General features: G+C 37.8%; 1 protein-coding gene across 1 annotated transcript in view; it reads right to left on the bottom strand.

Annotated features, from left to right (window-relative positions):
- CEP95 (centrosomal protein 95) overlaps window positions 1-16,483 on the bottom strand; it is a 44,210-nt gene that overhangs the window by 20,755 nt on the left and 6,972 nt on the right. The window contains exons 4-8 of the mRNA XM_045490666.1: window positions 14,405-14,515; window positions 11,148-11,253; window positions 9,335-9,450; window positions 999-1,118; window positions 256-449 (exon numbers count right to left, since the gene is read on the bottom strand). Coding sequence (XP_045346622.1) covers window positions 256-449; window positions 999-1,118; window positions 9,335-9,450; window positions 11,148-11,253; window positions 14,405-14,515 — 647 coding nt within the window. The remainder of the gene's footprint in view (window positions 1-255; window positions 450-998; window positions 1,119-9,334; window positions 9,451-11,147; window positions 11,254-14,404; window positions 14,516-16,483) is intronic.

Below are 16,483 nucleotides of genomic sequence, written 5' to 3'. Positions count from 1 at the left end.
TAAATTACTCAATACCAGTAAAGTACCTAGAACTGTGCATGACACAAAATAAACAATGTGTCGTTAGCTCTTACTATTTTCCTTTCTATACATTCATCCCCACTGTTCTAGAGTAAGAACATGTAAGTATACCCAGACGCAAAATTTAAGAAGTACAGTGCTTGGGTTAGTGCAGTATCTATAATTACCATTCTAGCAGAGACACCTTTAAATTGATAGACATCCATCTCATTGAAAGTAAGCTTTTCCACTTACCACAGAAAATGCAGTGCCCTCTCCAGTAGAATTCACAGCAGGGGAGATGTGACTTGAGCGCAAGTATTCTTTTCCTATGGGACAGGGTGCTCGAGGCTCTGAAGGGTGGTAGGGTGGATGTAAAGGAATAGCTGATTGAATAGGCTCCCCTAGTTTCCTAGCACTTGGAATCACATCCACAGAAGGAATTTCCACTAAGTAGCAAAAATAAAGTGGACATTAAGATGAAACTGTAAGAAACACATCATTTGATATATATACATGCCTATAGGTACTAAAAACCTAAATGGCTGGAATAACAGCTACAGAAATTATGGTTCATCCACAGGTTATACAGCTAGTTCGCCATTAACAATGACTTTATGTAATACTAACTAATAAAAATCCCAGACATAACAGTAAGAAATGAGAATATTTTTCAAATTGCTATGTTTTGTCATTCCTTAATAACTGGAAGACCGTAAACTGATGTGCTAACATATGAGAAACTTGTATTGTCCTAAAGTCTTTGAGAGAAGAGTTAGAAAATAGTAGATGCACAACATGTGACCAAAAACCATCTTAAGAAATCAGAACTCATAATAGGAAATGTTTACAAATATAATCATGTAAAACCAAAAAGAATCACATAAAGCGTAAAGCAACAGAAGTGAAAAGACTAATAGCATCCGAAAGTATCCCAGGAAATAACTTTTGGCTCTAACTCATGGCAGTAGTCTCACTAATAACACGTTACTACTCACTGTCTTCAACAAAGGATGTCCTACTCTTGGACAAAAAACTAGACGAGGGAGGGTGTGGCACTTCTTCATGTAATAGAGTTGGGGCTTTTTTGGACTGCATTTGGTTAGGGCCTTCGGCACCTAGAAAAGAAAATATTAAAAAGAATTTTTTTACTGCCGAATGATGTACTAAAAACCAAGAATTTTGTATCCAGAGGATATAAAGCTCAGGAATGACGTAATCCTAGAACTATGTTGGTCTGATTGTTCAAACTACCCATTACTTTTAATAACCACCAGAGAGTAAGATCTAGTTCTATAGCCCAGAACCATTTATACAAATTAAAAACAAAGCTTCACATCACATTGCTTTGCTTTAGAAAAATAGGTGCCACAAAAACAGAAACATAGATCAAAAGAACAGAAAAGAGAGTCCAGAAATAAACCCCATGCTTATACGGTCAATTAATCTACAACAAAGGAGGTAAGAATATACAATGGGGAAAGGATAGTCTCTTCAATAAACGATGGTAGGAAAACTGGACAGCTATATGCAAAAGAATGAAACACCATACACAAAAATTACCTCAAAATGGATTAAACAACTAAGTGTGAGACATGAAACCACAAAATTCCCAGAAGAAAACATATGCAGTAATCTCTTTGACATCAGCCTTAGCAACAGTTTTCTGATAGGTCTCCTCAGGCAAGGGAAACAAAAGCAAAAAATAAACTATTGGGATTACACTAAAATAAAAACTTTCTGCACAGCAAAGGAAACCATCAACAAAATAAAAAGACAAACTACTGAACAGAAGATATTTGCAAATGATATATCTTATAAAAGATTAATATCCACAATATATAAAGAACTTTATAACTCAACATCAAAATCCCAAAAAAATCCAATTAAAAAATAGGCATAGGACCTGAATAGATGCTTTTCCAAAGAAAACATACAGATGGCCAACAGACACAAGAAAAGGTGCTCAATATCACTAATCATCAAGGGAAATACATATCAAAATTACAATGAGCTATCACTTTATACCTGTTAGAAAGGCTTGAATCAAAAAGACAAAAAATAAGTGTTGGCAAAGATGTGGAGAAAAAGGACCTCTTGTGCACTGTTGGTGGAAATGTAAATTGGTACAGCCACTATGGAAAATAGTATGAGCGTTCCTCAAAAAATAAATAAATAAAAATAGAAATCCCTTATGTTCCAGTAATTCCACTACTGTATATTTACCCCCAGGAAAACAATAACACTAACTTGAAAAGATATATGCACCCATATTTACTGCAGTATTTACAATAGCCAAATATGGAAACAAACCCACTGTCCATTGATAAATGAAGGAATAAAGATGTGGCGCGCGTACACACACACACACACACACACGCACGCGCACACACACACACACACACACACAGAGGAGTATTAGTCATAAAAAAGGAGATCTTGCCTGGGAATGCAAGCTGGTGCAGCCACTCCAGAAAACAGTATGGAGGTTCCTCAAAAAACTAAAAATAGAACTACCCTACGACCCAGCAATTGCACTACTAAGCATTGATCCACGGGATACAGGTGTGCTTTTTCAAAGGGACACACGCACCCCCAGGTTTATAGCAGCACTATCAACAATAGCCAAAGTATAGAAAGAGCCCAAATGTCCATCGATGGATGAATAAAGAAGATGAGGTGTATATACACAATGGAGTATTACTCAGCAATCAAAAAGAATGAAATCTTGCCATTTACAACTACGTGGATGGAACTGGAGGATATTATACTAAGCAAAATTAATCAGAGAAAGACAAATATCATATGACTTCACTCATATGAGGACTTTAAGAGACAAACAGATAAACATAAGGGAAGGGAAGCAAAAATAATATAAAAACAGGGAGGGGGACAAAGCATAAGAGACTCATAAATGTGGAGAACAAACAGAGGATTACTGGAGGAGGTGTAGAAGGGGGGATGGGCTAAATGGGTAAGGGGCATTAAGGAATATACTCCTGAAATCATTGTTGCACTATACGCTAACTAATTTGGATGTAAATTAAAAAAATAAAAAAAAAAAAAAAAAGGAGAGCTTGCTATTTACAACATGGGTAGACTTAGAGAGTATCACACTAAGTGAAATAAGTCAGAGAAAGACAAATACCATATGATTTCACTTATATATGGAATCCAAAAAACAAAGCAAAAGAACAAACAGAAAAAGAAGAAAAAGATGCATAAATACAGAGAACTGATGGTTTCTATACAGGAAGTAGTAGGGGGATGGGCAAAATGGGTAAAGAGGAGTGGGAGGCACACAGGCTTCCAATTATGGACTGAAAAGTCCCAGGGATGAAAGGAACCTCATAGGGAATATAGTCAACAGAATTAATAATAATGTATGGTGACAAATGGTAACTACACTTGGGGTGAGCATAGCGTAACATATATAGTTGTCAAATCACTATGTTGTACACTATGTTGTACACCTGAAACTAATGTAATATTGTGTCAACTATACTTCAATTAAAAAAAAAAACAAAATAACAAAAAAAAAAAAAGGAAAAATATTCCATGCTCCTGGATAGGAAAAACAAATATTGTTAAAATGTCAATACTACCCAAGGCAATTTACATATTCAATGCAATCCCTATCAAAGTAACACCAGCATTCTTCACAGAGCTAGAACAAACAATCCTACAATCTGTATGGAAACAGAAAAGACCCCAGGTAGCCAAAGCAATCTTGAAAAAGAAAACCAAAGCTACAGGCATCACAATCCCGGACTTCAAGCTGTACTACAAAGCTGAAATCATCAAGACAGTATGGTACTGGCACAAAAACAGACACTCAGATCAATTCAACAGAACAGAGAATCCAGGAATGGACCCACAAACGTATGGCCAACTCATCTTCGACAAAGCAGGAAAAGAATATCCGATGGCATAAGGACAGTCTCTTCAACAAATGGTGCTGGGAAAACAGGACAGCGACTTGCAGAAGAATGAACCTGGACCACTTTCTTACACCAGACACAAAAATAAACTCAAAATGGATGAAAGACCTCAATGTAAGGCAGGAAGCCATCAAGATCCTCGAGGAGAAAGCAGGCAAAAACCTCCTTGATCTTGGCCACAGCAACTTCTTACTCAACACGTCTCCAGAGGCAAGGGAAACAAAAGCAAAAATGAACTACTGGGACCTCATCAAAATAAAAGGCTTCTGCACAGCGAAGGAAACAATCTGCAAGACTAAAAGGCAACCGACGGAATGGGAGAAGATATTTGCAAATGACACATCAGATAAAGGCTTAGTATCCAAAATCTATAAAGAACTTATCAAACTCAACACCCAAAACACAAATAATCCAGTGAAGAAATGGGCAAAAGACATGAATAGACACTTCTCCAAAGAAGACATCCAGATGGCCAACTGACACATGAAAAAATGCTCAACATCACTCATTATCAGGGAAATACAAATCAAAATCACAATGAGATACTACCCCACACCTGTCAGAATGGCTAACATTAACAACTCAGGCAACAACAGATGTTGGCAAGGATGTGGACAAAGAGGATCTCTTCTGCACTGCTGGTGGGAATGCAAATTGGTGAGGCCACTCTGGAAAACAGTATGGAGGTTCCTCAAAAATTGAAAATGGAATTACCCTAGACCCAGCAATTGCACTACTAGGTATTTATCCAAGGGGATACAGGGATGCTGTTTCAAAGGGACACATGCACCCCAATGTTTATAGCAGCGCTGACAATAGCCAAAGTATGGAAAGAGCCCACATGTCCACTGATGGATAAATAGATACAGAAGATGTGGTGTATATATATATACAATGGAGTATTACTTGGCAATCAAAAAGAATGAAATCTTGTCGTTTGCAACTATGTGGACGGAACTAGAGGGTATTATGCTAAGCAAAATTAGTCAGAGACAAATCTCATATGACTTCACTCATATGAGGGCTTTAAGACACAGAACAGATGAACATAAGGGAAGGGAAGCAAAAATAATACAGAAACAGGGAGGGGGCCAAAACATAAGCGACTCTTAAATATAGAGAACAAACAGAGGGTTACTAGAGGGGCTGTGGGAGGACGATGGGCTAAATGGGTAAGGGGCATTAAGGAACCTACTCCTGAAATAACTGCTGCACTGTATGCTAAATAATTTGGATGTAAATTAAAAAAAATTTTTTTAATTAAAAAAAAGAAAACCACATAGATCGCCCTGCAAAAAAAAAAAAAAAAAAAAAAAAAGCAAAATAAAATTACTCATATGCCTTGCCTGCTTCAGATTCTGTGCCCCGCCCCTCCACCCCACCCCTGCTTGTGCTGTCTCTTTCAAAAATGAATAAACATTAAAATTTTTTCTTAATGTTTATTTATTTTTGAGAGAGAAATGTTTATTTTTGAGAGAGAGAGTGAGAGAGACAGAGACCATGACTGGGGGAGGGGGAGAGAGAGAGAGACACACACACACAGAATCTGAATCAGGCTCCAGGCTCTGTACTGTCAGCACAGAGACAGATGGGGGGCTTGAACCCACGAATGGTGAGATCATGACCCAAATGGAAGTCAGACACTTAACCGACTGAGCCACCCAGGTGCCCCACTGTATGACTGTATTTTAAAAGAACATATGTGAGGGGCGCCTGGGTGGCTCAGTCAGCTGGGCATCTGACTTCAGCTCAGGTCACGATCTCACTGCTCGTGGGTTTGAGCCTTATGTCGGGCTCTGTGCTGACAGCTCAGAGCCTGGAGCCTTTCTCTGATTCTGTGTCTCCCTCTGTCTCTGTCTGCCCCTCTCCCGCTCACACACTGTCACTTTCTCTCAAAAATAAATAAACTTTAAAAACAAATAAAAAAGAACATATGCGATGCACATTTGCATATCCGTAAGTAAAGAAATCAAAATGTTAACGGTGATTTTCTCTAGGTCAGAGGTTGGCAAACTATGGCCCAAGGTCCAAATCTGACTCACCAACTGTTTTTGTAAATAAAATGTGTGTGTGTGTGTGTGTGTGTGTGTTTAAAGATTTTATTTTTAAGCAATCTCTACATTCATCATGGGGCTCAAACTCACAACTCTGAGATCAAGAGTTGCATGCTGTACTGACTAAGCTAGCCAGGTGTGCCTAGCTTGGGTTTTACTGGAATATACTCATACAAATAGGTGCGAGAATTGTAGAAATGCTGTTCTGTGGGTATATCTCTGAGCTACGAATCCTGGTTGATACCATAAAAAAAAATTTATAGGTCAAATTGTTTTGTCTAACTTTTGAATGCTTAATATTTAATCGGCTTTATAATGTTATTACATAGAGAGCTGTATTAAAATAGTTCTGAAATTGAGGGAATATCCACTTTGCTCCCTTAGAAATCTACAATACATAAACTTCCCACAAACAAAACAGACTTATGACTCCTCCTCTACAAATGACTATTTATCCCTTCTTCAATTTAATGAAAGACTTCACCATAAACTTACTCCTCACTTTGAAGGTATGAGAATGTATCCTGAAAACTCAGTTACTAAAGTGGTTAACTGACATAATCACACTAAAAATGGAAAATTCACCTTGCACAAACTCCATGCAATGTATTTCAAGACACTGCATATTTTAAAATGTCTGACGTTCATTTGATGTCTCTTAAAATCCAGCAAACACATCTTTTTATGCTCTCCTTTTCCACAACCCAGAGCAACAGGGCCATTTTCACATCAACATGTTTAAAATATGTGAATCTCGGGGCGCCTGGGTGGCGCAGTCGGTTAAGCGTCCGACTTCAGCCAGGTCACAATCTCGCAGTCCGTGAGTTCGAGCCCCGCGTCAGGCTCTGGGCTGATGGCTCAGAGCCTGGAGCCTGTTTCCGATTCTGTGTCTCCCTCTCTCTCTGCCCCTCCCCTGTTCATGCTCTGTCTCTCTCTCTCTCCCCAAAAAAAATAAATAAATGTTGAAAAAAAAAAAATTTTTTTTTTAAATAAAAAAAATTAAAAAAAATAAAATAAAATATGTGAATCTCACTCCATAACTTCATATTTTACACGAAGAGCATCTAAGATCTAATATTCAAAATTCATAATGTGGTCCACAATTTCTCTACTACCTAAACTAAATTTGTCATCAACTTGACTCCAGGCTAATTCATTTTTACCTGAGTCCATTTTTTCTTCAGTTTCTTGGATGACAAAGAAACTCATATGCTGTTTCTTTTTGATAAAATTTCTCCAAAATTTCATGCTTAGTTAACATTTGGCACTTTTAATTTGTCAGACTGAAAGTGACACACTCAAATTTCCTTATAATTTTTAGACTGTTTTAGGATATACTGTTTTATTACTGAAAAGTCTCTGGACTTGTCTACTGCAAGCATTAGTAAGTATCTATAATAAACATATATGACATTTCATAAATAAGGGGGAACCCTGGGTAGGAAAAAATGGGTGAAGATGGTCAAAAGGTACAAATTTCCAGTTAAGTCATGGGAATAAAATATACAGCATGACCATAATTAATACTATAAGTTGCTAAGAGAATAGATTTTAACAGTTGTCATCACTATCTATGGTGACAAATATTAACTAGACTTTTATTGGGACAGTCATTTCACAACACATGTAAACATAAAATCCATAGATTGTATATCTGAAACTAACATAAGTTTACATGTTCATTATATCTCAATTAAAAAAATAAGATTCATAGCCCAGAAATTGAAGCCTAAGTTAGATGCCTATGAATGTATACGGTGACAGTTATCTGATGACTTAAATCCAAATATAAAAGGAAGTTACCATAGCCCTTAATGACACCAAACCAAAACACCTCAGCCTGGCTTTTCTCTCAACCTTTTCTCTTTTGCCTTAATTGCATTATAACCCGAATAGTTAAAATCTGAAAACAACTCACTTCTTACAGATGCAACCTTTCTACACGGTAGTTGCTATCACAGAACACCATTTCTAAAATCATAGTCCCTTCCATCTTCTGTCAATCCACCTGACTCTCTTCCTTCAAGAAGCATTCTTTTGTTACTTTCAATTGACTCTGGTCATTCTGTTACTTCGCTCATCCCAGTGGCAAGTACATGCCTTTAGTCTACTGTCTAACCTTCCATATTGAGGTTCTTTGAACATTAATTCCTTGGATTTCAATGTCTATTCTTTGGAACCAAAGTACTAATGCTCAAAGGGATTTCTCAGATGGTTTTGCTGAATTCTCCAATTTCACATGTTAAGAAACGGGCTCAGGAAAGATAAGGGCCTTGTCCAAAGTCACCTAGCCAGTAGCAGAGTCTGGATGAGAATTTGGCCACTGGATTCCCAATTTAATATACTTAATGCCTATCCAGCATTCCTGTTCTTCCATTAAAAAAATACAAACCACAACTTATTTTGGGCTTGGTGTTTTGAGAAGCTCTAAAATACTAAGATGAATATGAATAATTTTACTATGTATTTCACTTACTTGTCTTACTGATTGGCTGCCTCCCCAAGCAGAATACAAGCTCCATGAGGAAAGGGATCGGTGTCTATTTTGTTAACCACTATAACACCACTGCGTGGCACAGGGAAAGCACTAAATATTTGCTGAATGAGTCTGGTGTGGCTACTGTCCCTGGAACTCACAGTTTATAAAACAAACATACTCAAAATTACTATACAATGTGAGAATAGTATTACCAAAATAAGATGAGAAGGCCACAGTGTAGAAATAGAGCCCCAGAATGTAGGCATGTGGGGGAGGCTGGGCTTTGTAGGGTGAATTTGCCAGGAATAGAGATGAGGAAAGAGCACCCCAGCAGAAGAAACAACATGAAGGCAGAAAAGAGCATGACAACTAAGGTAGGCAGGACAGGAAGTGGGATGAAGGACAGCAAGGTACGAGGCTCAAAATGGGCCTCAAAGATATTCAGGCTTACTGTGTATGAGCAGCAGACTCTTGGAAATGTAGCCTGATGCCTGGAAGAACTGCCACTGGATATACTGACTTGTTGTTTGAAACCATGAAAAGAGTGAGTCATCCAGTTTAGGAAAACTATACTTAGGGGGTAATCTGAATGTGAGTAGACTATTAAATTGCATTCAGAATTCTCTTCTCAGGGTATCAGGTCCCACATATTATATGACAAACTTGCTCATGTGCCTATAACTCCTACTTGTTTGATTTCAGGTAACTGTTCATATTTAGGTTAATCATGGTATACTCTGGAAATTCAATTCTAAGGTCGAGTTACAATTCTATTCTTCTCAACTGTAAACATTCCTAAGAATAACTATTTTTATTTTCATAGTTGTATGCTGAATAACAGGTATCTGAAGTTTACTTACCATTACTTCTTAGAGCAAAGGTGTGTGCTGTGTCTCCGAGTCTAATTACTTCACCAGTGGATTCTGTTTCATCTCCATCCCAAGAGGGGCCCAAAGCCTCAGATGACAAGGAGCACCTGAAAGAATTCCCTTACTTACTTGGGCCCAGCCTAACCAGAGGGCCCCTCCTGACGAAAGCTGCTTTAAACAGCCTGCCTATGAGTATTCAGACTGCTCACTGCTACGTGCAGAAAAAGGGCAAGACACTCCCTTCTGTTGCTTATCACTTTTTGGTGTTTATCTGTTTTAACTCATACACGTATAGTAGAAATAGCCGTGTAGAAAGTGTCAAGGATTAAATGCATAGGAGATTACACACAGAGAACAATAAACATTGGATACTCTACGGGTGTGGGGGTGGAATCTGGGTAGGGTATGAATTTTGCATTAAATATCCTTGCATTGTTTCACTTTTGCACTGTAAAAAAAATCTAATAAAAAATAAAGTCAAGAAATTCATCTCATGGTGGTCTCCTTTAAGACAGGTTTTCCACAATGTACTATACCTAAACAGGAAGATATTGCCTGTGTCTTTCAAATCATGACAAATTCCATAAAAAAAATGGAAAGTCATACATTTAAAAGTCATAGCATTATGTTCAACCCGTAGGTAGAACTACCATCAAATCTGTAATGACATTATATTTTGTCTATAAAAGTTGCAGGTATTTTAAAACTCTGATATTTGTTAATGAGTTAATGTTACTGATTCATGAGGATACAGTAACGAGCAATTTTATACTGCCAGTGAGTGTATAAACTGTCATGGCCTTTTTGGAAAGCAGTCTGGCAACTTTTAATAGGCTTATCACATTCATACTCTTTGGATGTAGCTTAAAGAGCAAACAAAAGCATGTATCACATTTTCAAAAACTATAAAAAAACCCAGAAACATCCACCTCCACTTTAGAGGAGTGGTTTAGCCCATTGTGAAGCACCTATATGGTCTGTTATACAGGGATTAAACATTATTACAAAGAATTTAACAACTTGGAAAAAGACTTGATATGTAAAATTTTTAAATGTGGGAAACAAAACTATGTAAACAATATGACTAAATAAAAAAAAAACCAAAACATTATAAAAAAGACTCAAGTATAACAAAACATTAACAGGCCTTTGTTTAGTTCTGAATGGTAGAGCTCATCTTTTTTTTCTTCACTTGTTTATTTCTTCGTACTTTCCAGGATTTCTACAGGGAACATAAACTATTTTGATGACCAAGGGAAAAATAAAAAAAACATGCAGGTGCACTTAACCAACTAAGCCACCCAGGCGCCCCACTAAAGACGTATTTTGAAAAGGGGCACCTGGGTGGCTCAGTCAGTTAAGCATCTGACTCCAGCTAAGGTCACGACCTCACTGCTCATGAGTTTGAGCCCTGCGTTGGGCTCTGTGCTGACAGGTCAGAGCCTGGAGCCTGCTTCCAATTCTGCATCTTCCTTTCTCTGTCCCTCTCCCACTCACGCTCCCTTTTCTCTCAACAATAAATAAATGTTTAAAAAAAAAATTTTTTTTTAAAAGATGTATTTTGGAATAAAAGAACTAACTAGGAAGAAGAAAATACACAGGTGTTTAATACTGAGACTTAAGTATTACATATAAGCTCAAGGTTCTTAAAATTCCGTCAGGGAGATTTAAAATATGAGAAGGTACTGAGATTTTCCCATCAGTTTGTTTTGTTTTTTGCTGCCATTGTGGTATATTGTGTGCCAATTCTTAGAAGGAAAAAGCATAACTTGTTTTGATTAAATTCATAGACATTGAGTGCTACCTCCCAAAAGAAACCTTTTTCCATGATGATTTGGATTCCTTAGTACTTTCTGGCTCTTCTAAAGGTTGTCCTTGATGGAATTCTTTAAAACTCTGTCCAGTTTCACCTGTTTAGAATAGATAAAAACAAAACCAAAAAACCTCTCAATTAATAATGCTATTTTTATATGGGGGTGGGTAGAGGTAAGAACAGTTAAGCACCCTCATCTTCTCCTGGTAAACTGGGCTTTTGTGAACACGAAATTAGAAAGAACCAAATTATCACCTGTGAAGACCATGTATTACTTGGGTAACAGAAGCAAGATAAATGCTGCTTTAAAAGCAAGGTCTACAGTTGTACTAGCAATGTTTTATTTTTTTAAGATAGGTGGTAGGTTTATTTTTTATTGTTTATAACCTCCCTGTTCAGTAAGGGATGTCTGAAGCAAGAGGACTAGGCTGTGGCTTCAGAACACAACTGTGAGCCTCAAGCTCCAAGACTATCCCTCCCAGGCTAAGAGTCAGAGTACATCAAAGCTTGGCTCAAGTTCTCTTTCAGACTATCACTCCTTTTTCAACTCAACATTTCTGAGGAATACACTTTCGCCAGCAGCAACACACTAGGGAATTGATTTCAGGAGGTACGTGGGTGAAACTTCCTATGATTCAGATTGACGCCTCTGAATATTCCCATCCCCATTTCTAGAGATTTCTCTATTTGAGCATCTACCTTCATTTTTTTCTATTTCTGTATTCAAAATAACCAACACTGTAATAACATTAGTTAACATTCACTGCGCACTGACTCGGAGCTAGGCTTGGAACTAAACTATTTATATATCTACTTACTCAACCATCACTACAGCCATGGAAGAATTTCAAATGAAAACACTGAGGCTTAGAGAGCTTGAAACAATGAGAGGCAGAACTTAGCATTGACGCAAAGTCTGCTTTCAAATCCCTGTTCTTCAGTGGTAAGTTAATGATAATGCTAGCTCAGGTACCAGGAAAAAGCTGCTCTGTACATGATGTGACTCATGGTAATAAAGATTGACTTCCCATTATTAACTGGCATTTTGAAGAATCTGATTAGCTCTAGGTAATACTGCCATATCAACTTGGACCTGCAAAGGTGAGAATCACACTTCAGAAAACACCATCCAACCACAGTACTACTGCACTGGGAGGTCCCACCTCTGCAACCCCCTCCTAGCAGCACTAAGCTCACCACATTCTACTGACCTCCCCTGGAAATCTCCCTCCCGCATGCCCTGCCTCCACGTCTCACTATTACCAGACTCACATTTTTTTTTTTTTTTTAATTTTTTTTTTCAACGTTTTTATTTATTTTTGGGACAGAGAGAGACAGAGCATGAACGGGGGAGGGGCAGAGAGAGAGGGAGACACAGAATCGGAAACAGGCTCCAGGCTCTGAGCCATCAGCCCAGAGCCTGACGCGGGGCTCAAACTCCCGGACCGCGAGATCGTGACCTGGCTGAAGTCGGACGCTTAACCGACTGCGCCACCCAGGCGCCCCAACCAGACTCACATTTAAGTATCTCTCAGTTCTGCCCTCCTCTCGCCATCCCCACTGCCCTACTCATGGTAAAGCCACTACCATTCCTCTTCTACCTGCAATCAAGCACTACATTGTAAAAAACCGCTGCTGTTAGTGTAAAACTTCAAATTAATCAATTTCCACCAAAGGTAGTTTTCCATCTCTTAATCTTGTTGCTAAAATGGTTAAAGCCACCAAGCCTCAAAATACCTACTAAGTAGCCTTGAATTAGGTAAATTTCACGTCTTTCACTCTCCCCCAATTCTCCTATAATGGTTTTTATTGTTTAACAGTCCCCCCCCCACCCCCGAGGGATACGTTCCAAGACCCCCAGAGGATGCCTGAAACCACAGATAAGATTGAACCTATATATACTGTTTTTTCCTATACATATGTATGATAAAATTTAACTTCTAGATTAGGCACATTAAGATAAGCAATAGCTAATAATAAAATAGAACGATTATAACAACATACTATAACAAAAGTTATAGAAATGTGGTCTGTCAAAATATCTTATTGTACTGTACTCACCTGCTTCTTGTGATGATGTGGGATAAGATGCCTACGTGATGAGACGAAGTGAGCTGAATGACACAGGCATTGTGATGTAGCATTAGGCTATTAATGACCGACCTTCTGACAATACCTCAGGAGGATCATCTGCTTCTGGACCAAGGGGGACTGCGAGTGGAAAGCAAAACTGCATCTAGGGGGACTACTGTATGCAGTTATGGCTGTCTTCCTGACTTAAGTCAGAAACTTAGGTTTCTTTGAGAGCAATAGAACATGGCATGCAATTATGAATCCTCCCAGCATACCGAGGCTGGTACATATTTAACAGATATTAAACACTCAAAACCCTCCACACTCAGAACACTCAAGTGTTTGAAATAAGAAATATCCCCTGTGGCAGTTTTTCCCTCCAGGCCAGACCTACATATGCCTTTAAATCTTTTCAGCAACAATGATAAAAGGTAGAAAACTATCACTAAAGAGTTTAAGGTCAGATGTTATCACAGCCACGTGAGAAGTAGGAACGATGAGCCTACCCACATTTTTTTGTCTTCATTCATATCAGAATTTATGTTGTTTGTTATTGCTGCTGAAAACTTGTTGGATAACTTTTTGGAGAACTGGATTACTCAAAGGCTAAAATAAAACTTTCAGGCTGTCACAAACCTAAACATAGGTTAAAGACAAAAACACTCCAATTCCTCCTGTTAATGCTTTAGCAATATCCAAATTCATAACAAAAATGGCAGTTCTGACAGGAAATTTTGGAATAAGTCATTTCATGCAATAATAGGACAGTAAGCAACTTTAATCAGAACTTTTTATAGATTAGCACATCCAAACTGACAAAGGACATGATGATAGTCTAAGATAGTTTTTTCCAACCACTTAGAACAGTTAAGAAGTGAGATTTAGGGTGCCTGGGTGGCGCAGTCGGTTAAGCGTCCGACTTTAGCCAGGTCACGATCTCACGGTCTGTGAGTTTGAGCCCCGCGTCGGGCTCTGGGCTGATGGCCCAGAGCCTGGAGCCTGTTTCCGATTCTGTGTCTCCCTCTCTCTCTGCCCCTCCCCTGTTCATGCTCTGTCTCTCTCTGTCCCAAAAATAAATAAACGTTGGAAAAAAAAAAAATTAAAAAAAAAAAGAAGTGAGATTTAATTTACCAGGTATATGCATTAGTTATTCAAATTACAATTTTAAAACTTACTTTTTTCGTGAGATGTCTCACTGATGCGTTCTGTAAGATACTCCAGCAACCCATCAAAGATTTCTAGCAGATTCTTAATAGATTCTTTATCTCCCTTCACTATATTTTCTCCTAAACACAGGATAAAAAGCTATTAAAAATATTAACGAAGAAACTAAAAGTCTCAAAGTTTCAAAACAAATATACCACTGTGTAAATACTGTTCAGATAAAAGAATTACAAACTAATTCAGGAAAACGAATAATATTATAAATATTAAAAACATGAATGTCTTGATACCTAATTATATTTGAAGAAACAAAGGAAGCAGTCTTGAATATAATGTTTGGTAATTAATTAGCATATTCCTTCCTTTACCAAGAAACAAAATAAGTAGACTTAATAAAACATCCTCTGGTAAGATTTATACCAAGATATAAAGTATCTAAGCAGAACTTTTTTAGGCTGGTGAAAAAAAATGGCAGGAGGCAACACAGTTTCAGATTGTGGGATCCTACTTCTAGATAGTGGTTTGTTCTGAAGATAACAGCAGTAGAGTAACATAAAAACAAAAAACTTGTTGGGATATTTTCATCAGGAATTCCTCGTTTTTTCTATTTGTTAACTCCTATTCATTTTATATAGGTCATGTCATTTTTCTTAATTTAAAAACTGCCCATGTGGGATGCCTGGGTGGCTCAGTTAGTTAAGTGTCTGACTCTTGACTTCAGCTCAGGTCATGATCCCAGGGTCGTGGGATCGAGCACCCCCCCCCCCCCACTGCCATGTCAGGCATGGAACCTGCTTGAGATTCTCTCTCCCTCTCCTTACGCCCCTCCCCTGCTCAGACCCAGGTGCTCTCGCTCTCTCTCTTTCTCAAAAAATAAATAAAATACTAATTTAAAAAACTTGTCCATTCATACAAATTTCCAATTTATACAGCTTTGTATACAGTTTGTATAACTTCCAGTTATAAAATAAATCAGAGATGAAAAATAAGGCATAGGAAATAACATCAATAACATTGTAATAGCGTTGTAAGGTAGTGGTTGGTTACTATACTTATTACAGTGAGCACTGTGTAATATATAGAACTGTCCAATCACTATGTTGTACATCTGAAACTAATATAATTTTCTATGTCAACTAAACTTCAATAATAAATTTTCTTAAAAACACTGGCCATGCACGTAAAACTTTTTAATCTCACCTCAGTCCCAACTTCTCCAGCCTCACCTCCCACCACATCCACTTTACACCCAGGAGTTACTCTTTAAACAATTCCTGGCACAATACTTGTCTCATAATAAGTTTTTAATACATGCTAAATTGATATGTTGACAAGAAATGGGTTGGTAAAAGCATGGAAACTTAGCTTGCTTAGTATCACCTAAAATGGACTCTAATCAACATCAGGTATGGATGGAATGTAACTCTTGAGACAGCTGGGTTGTCCTTTGGGAGGTCATGCCTGCATTCTCTTAAGTTCAAACCAGTAAGGGAAAGACACAATGGAAACTTGATATTTGAGAGAATCTAGCCATTCAAAATTTCACTCCTGATGCAAAACAAACCTAAACCAGAAATATGATGTTTTACAAAATTACCAATACAGATAGACAGTATTTGACTCTTTTTTTTTTTTTTTTTTTTTTTGGTTTAAAGCAAACAAATCTTCTTAAGCCTTGTTTTTCTGGCTTAATGAGATACACAAGTATACCCCAAGGGCATACTCAGAACTTCTCAGTTGCCAGGATGGGGAGCATCCTCTGCCAACCCAGCAACTAAGACCGCCCACCAAAATGCAGTGCTTCATGGTACAGAAGAAAGTATTTTAAACTGAACAAGAACACAACGAGTAAAAAGCTGCTCTGCAGTATACTGGAGGAGATAAGCAGTTCTGCAACTTTTCATGGGGTGGGTGAGAGTTGTTAGGAGCAGCTCTGCATTAAAAAGTTACATAAGCAGATACACTATGCTATAGGTTTAAAAAGCACAAATACCAGAAATTACCCTATTCAAGTGATAAAGCAATTCCGAATTGCAAAAGAACAGGAAAACCCTGGGATTATCCCTCAAAATGAATTATCTTCAAACTAA

This window comes from Leopardus geoffroyi, chromosome E1, assembly GCF_018350155.1.
Source record: "Leopardus geoffroyi isolate Oge1 chromosome E1, O.geoffroyi_Oge1_pat1.0, whole genome shotgun sequence".
In the NCBI taxonomy this organism is placed as follows: Eukaryota; Metazoa; Chordata; class Mammalia; order Carnivora; family Felidae; genus Leopardus; species Leopardus geoffroyi.
This window is presented reverse-complemented; position numbering and strand designations above follow the sequence as displayed.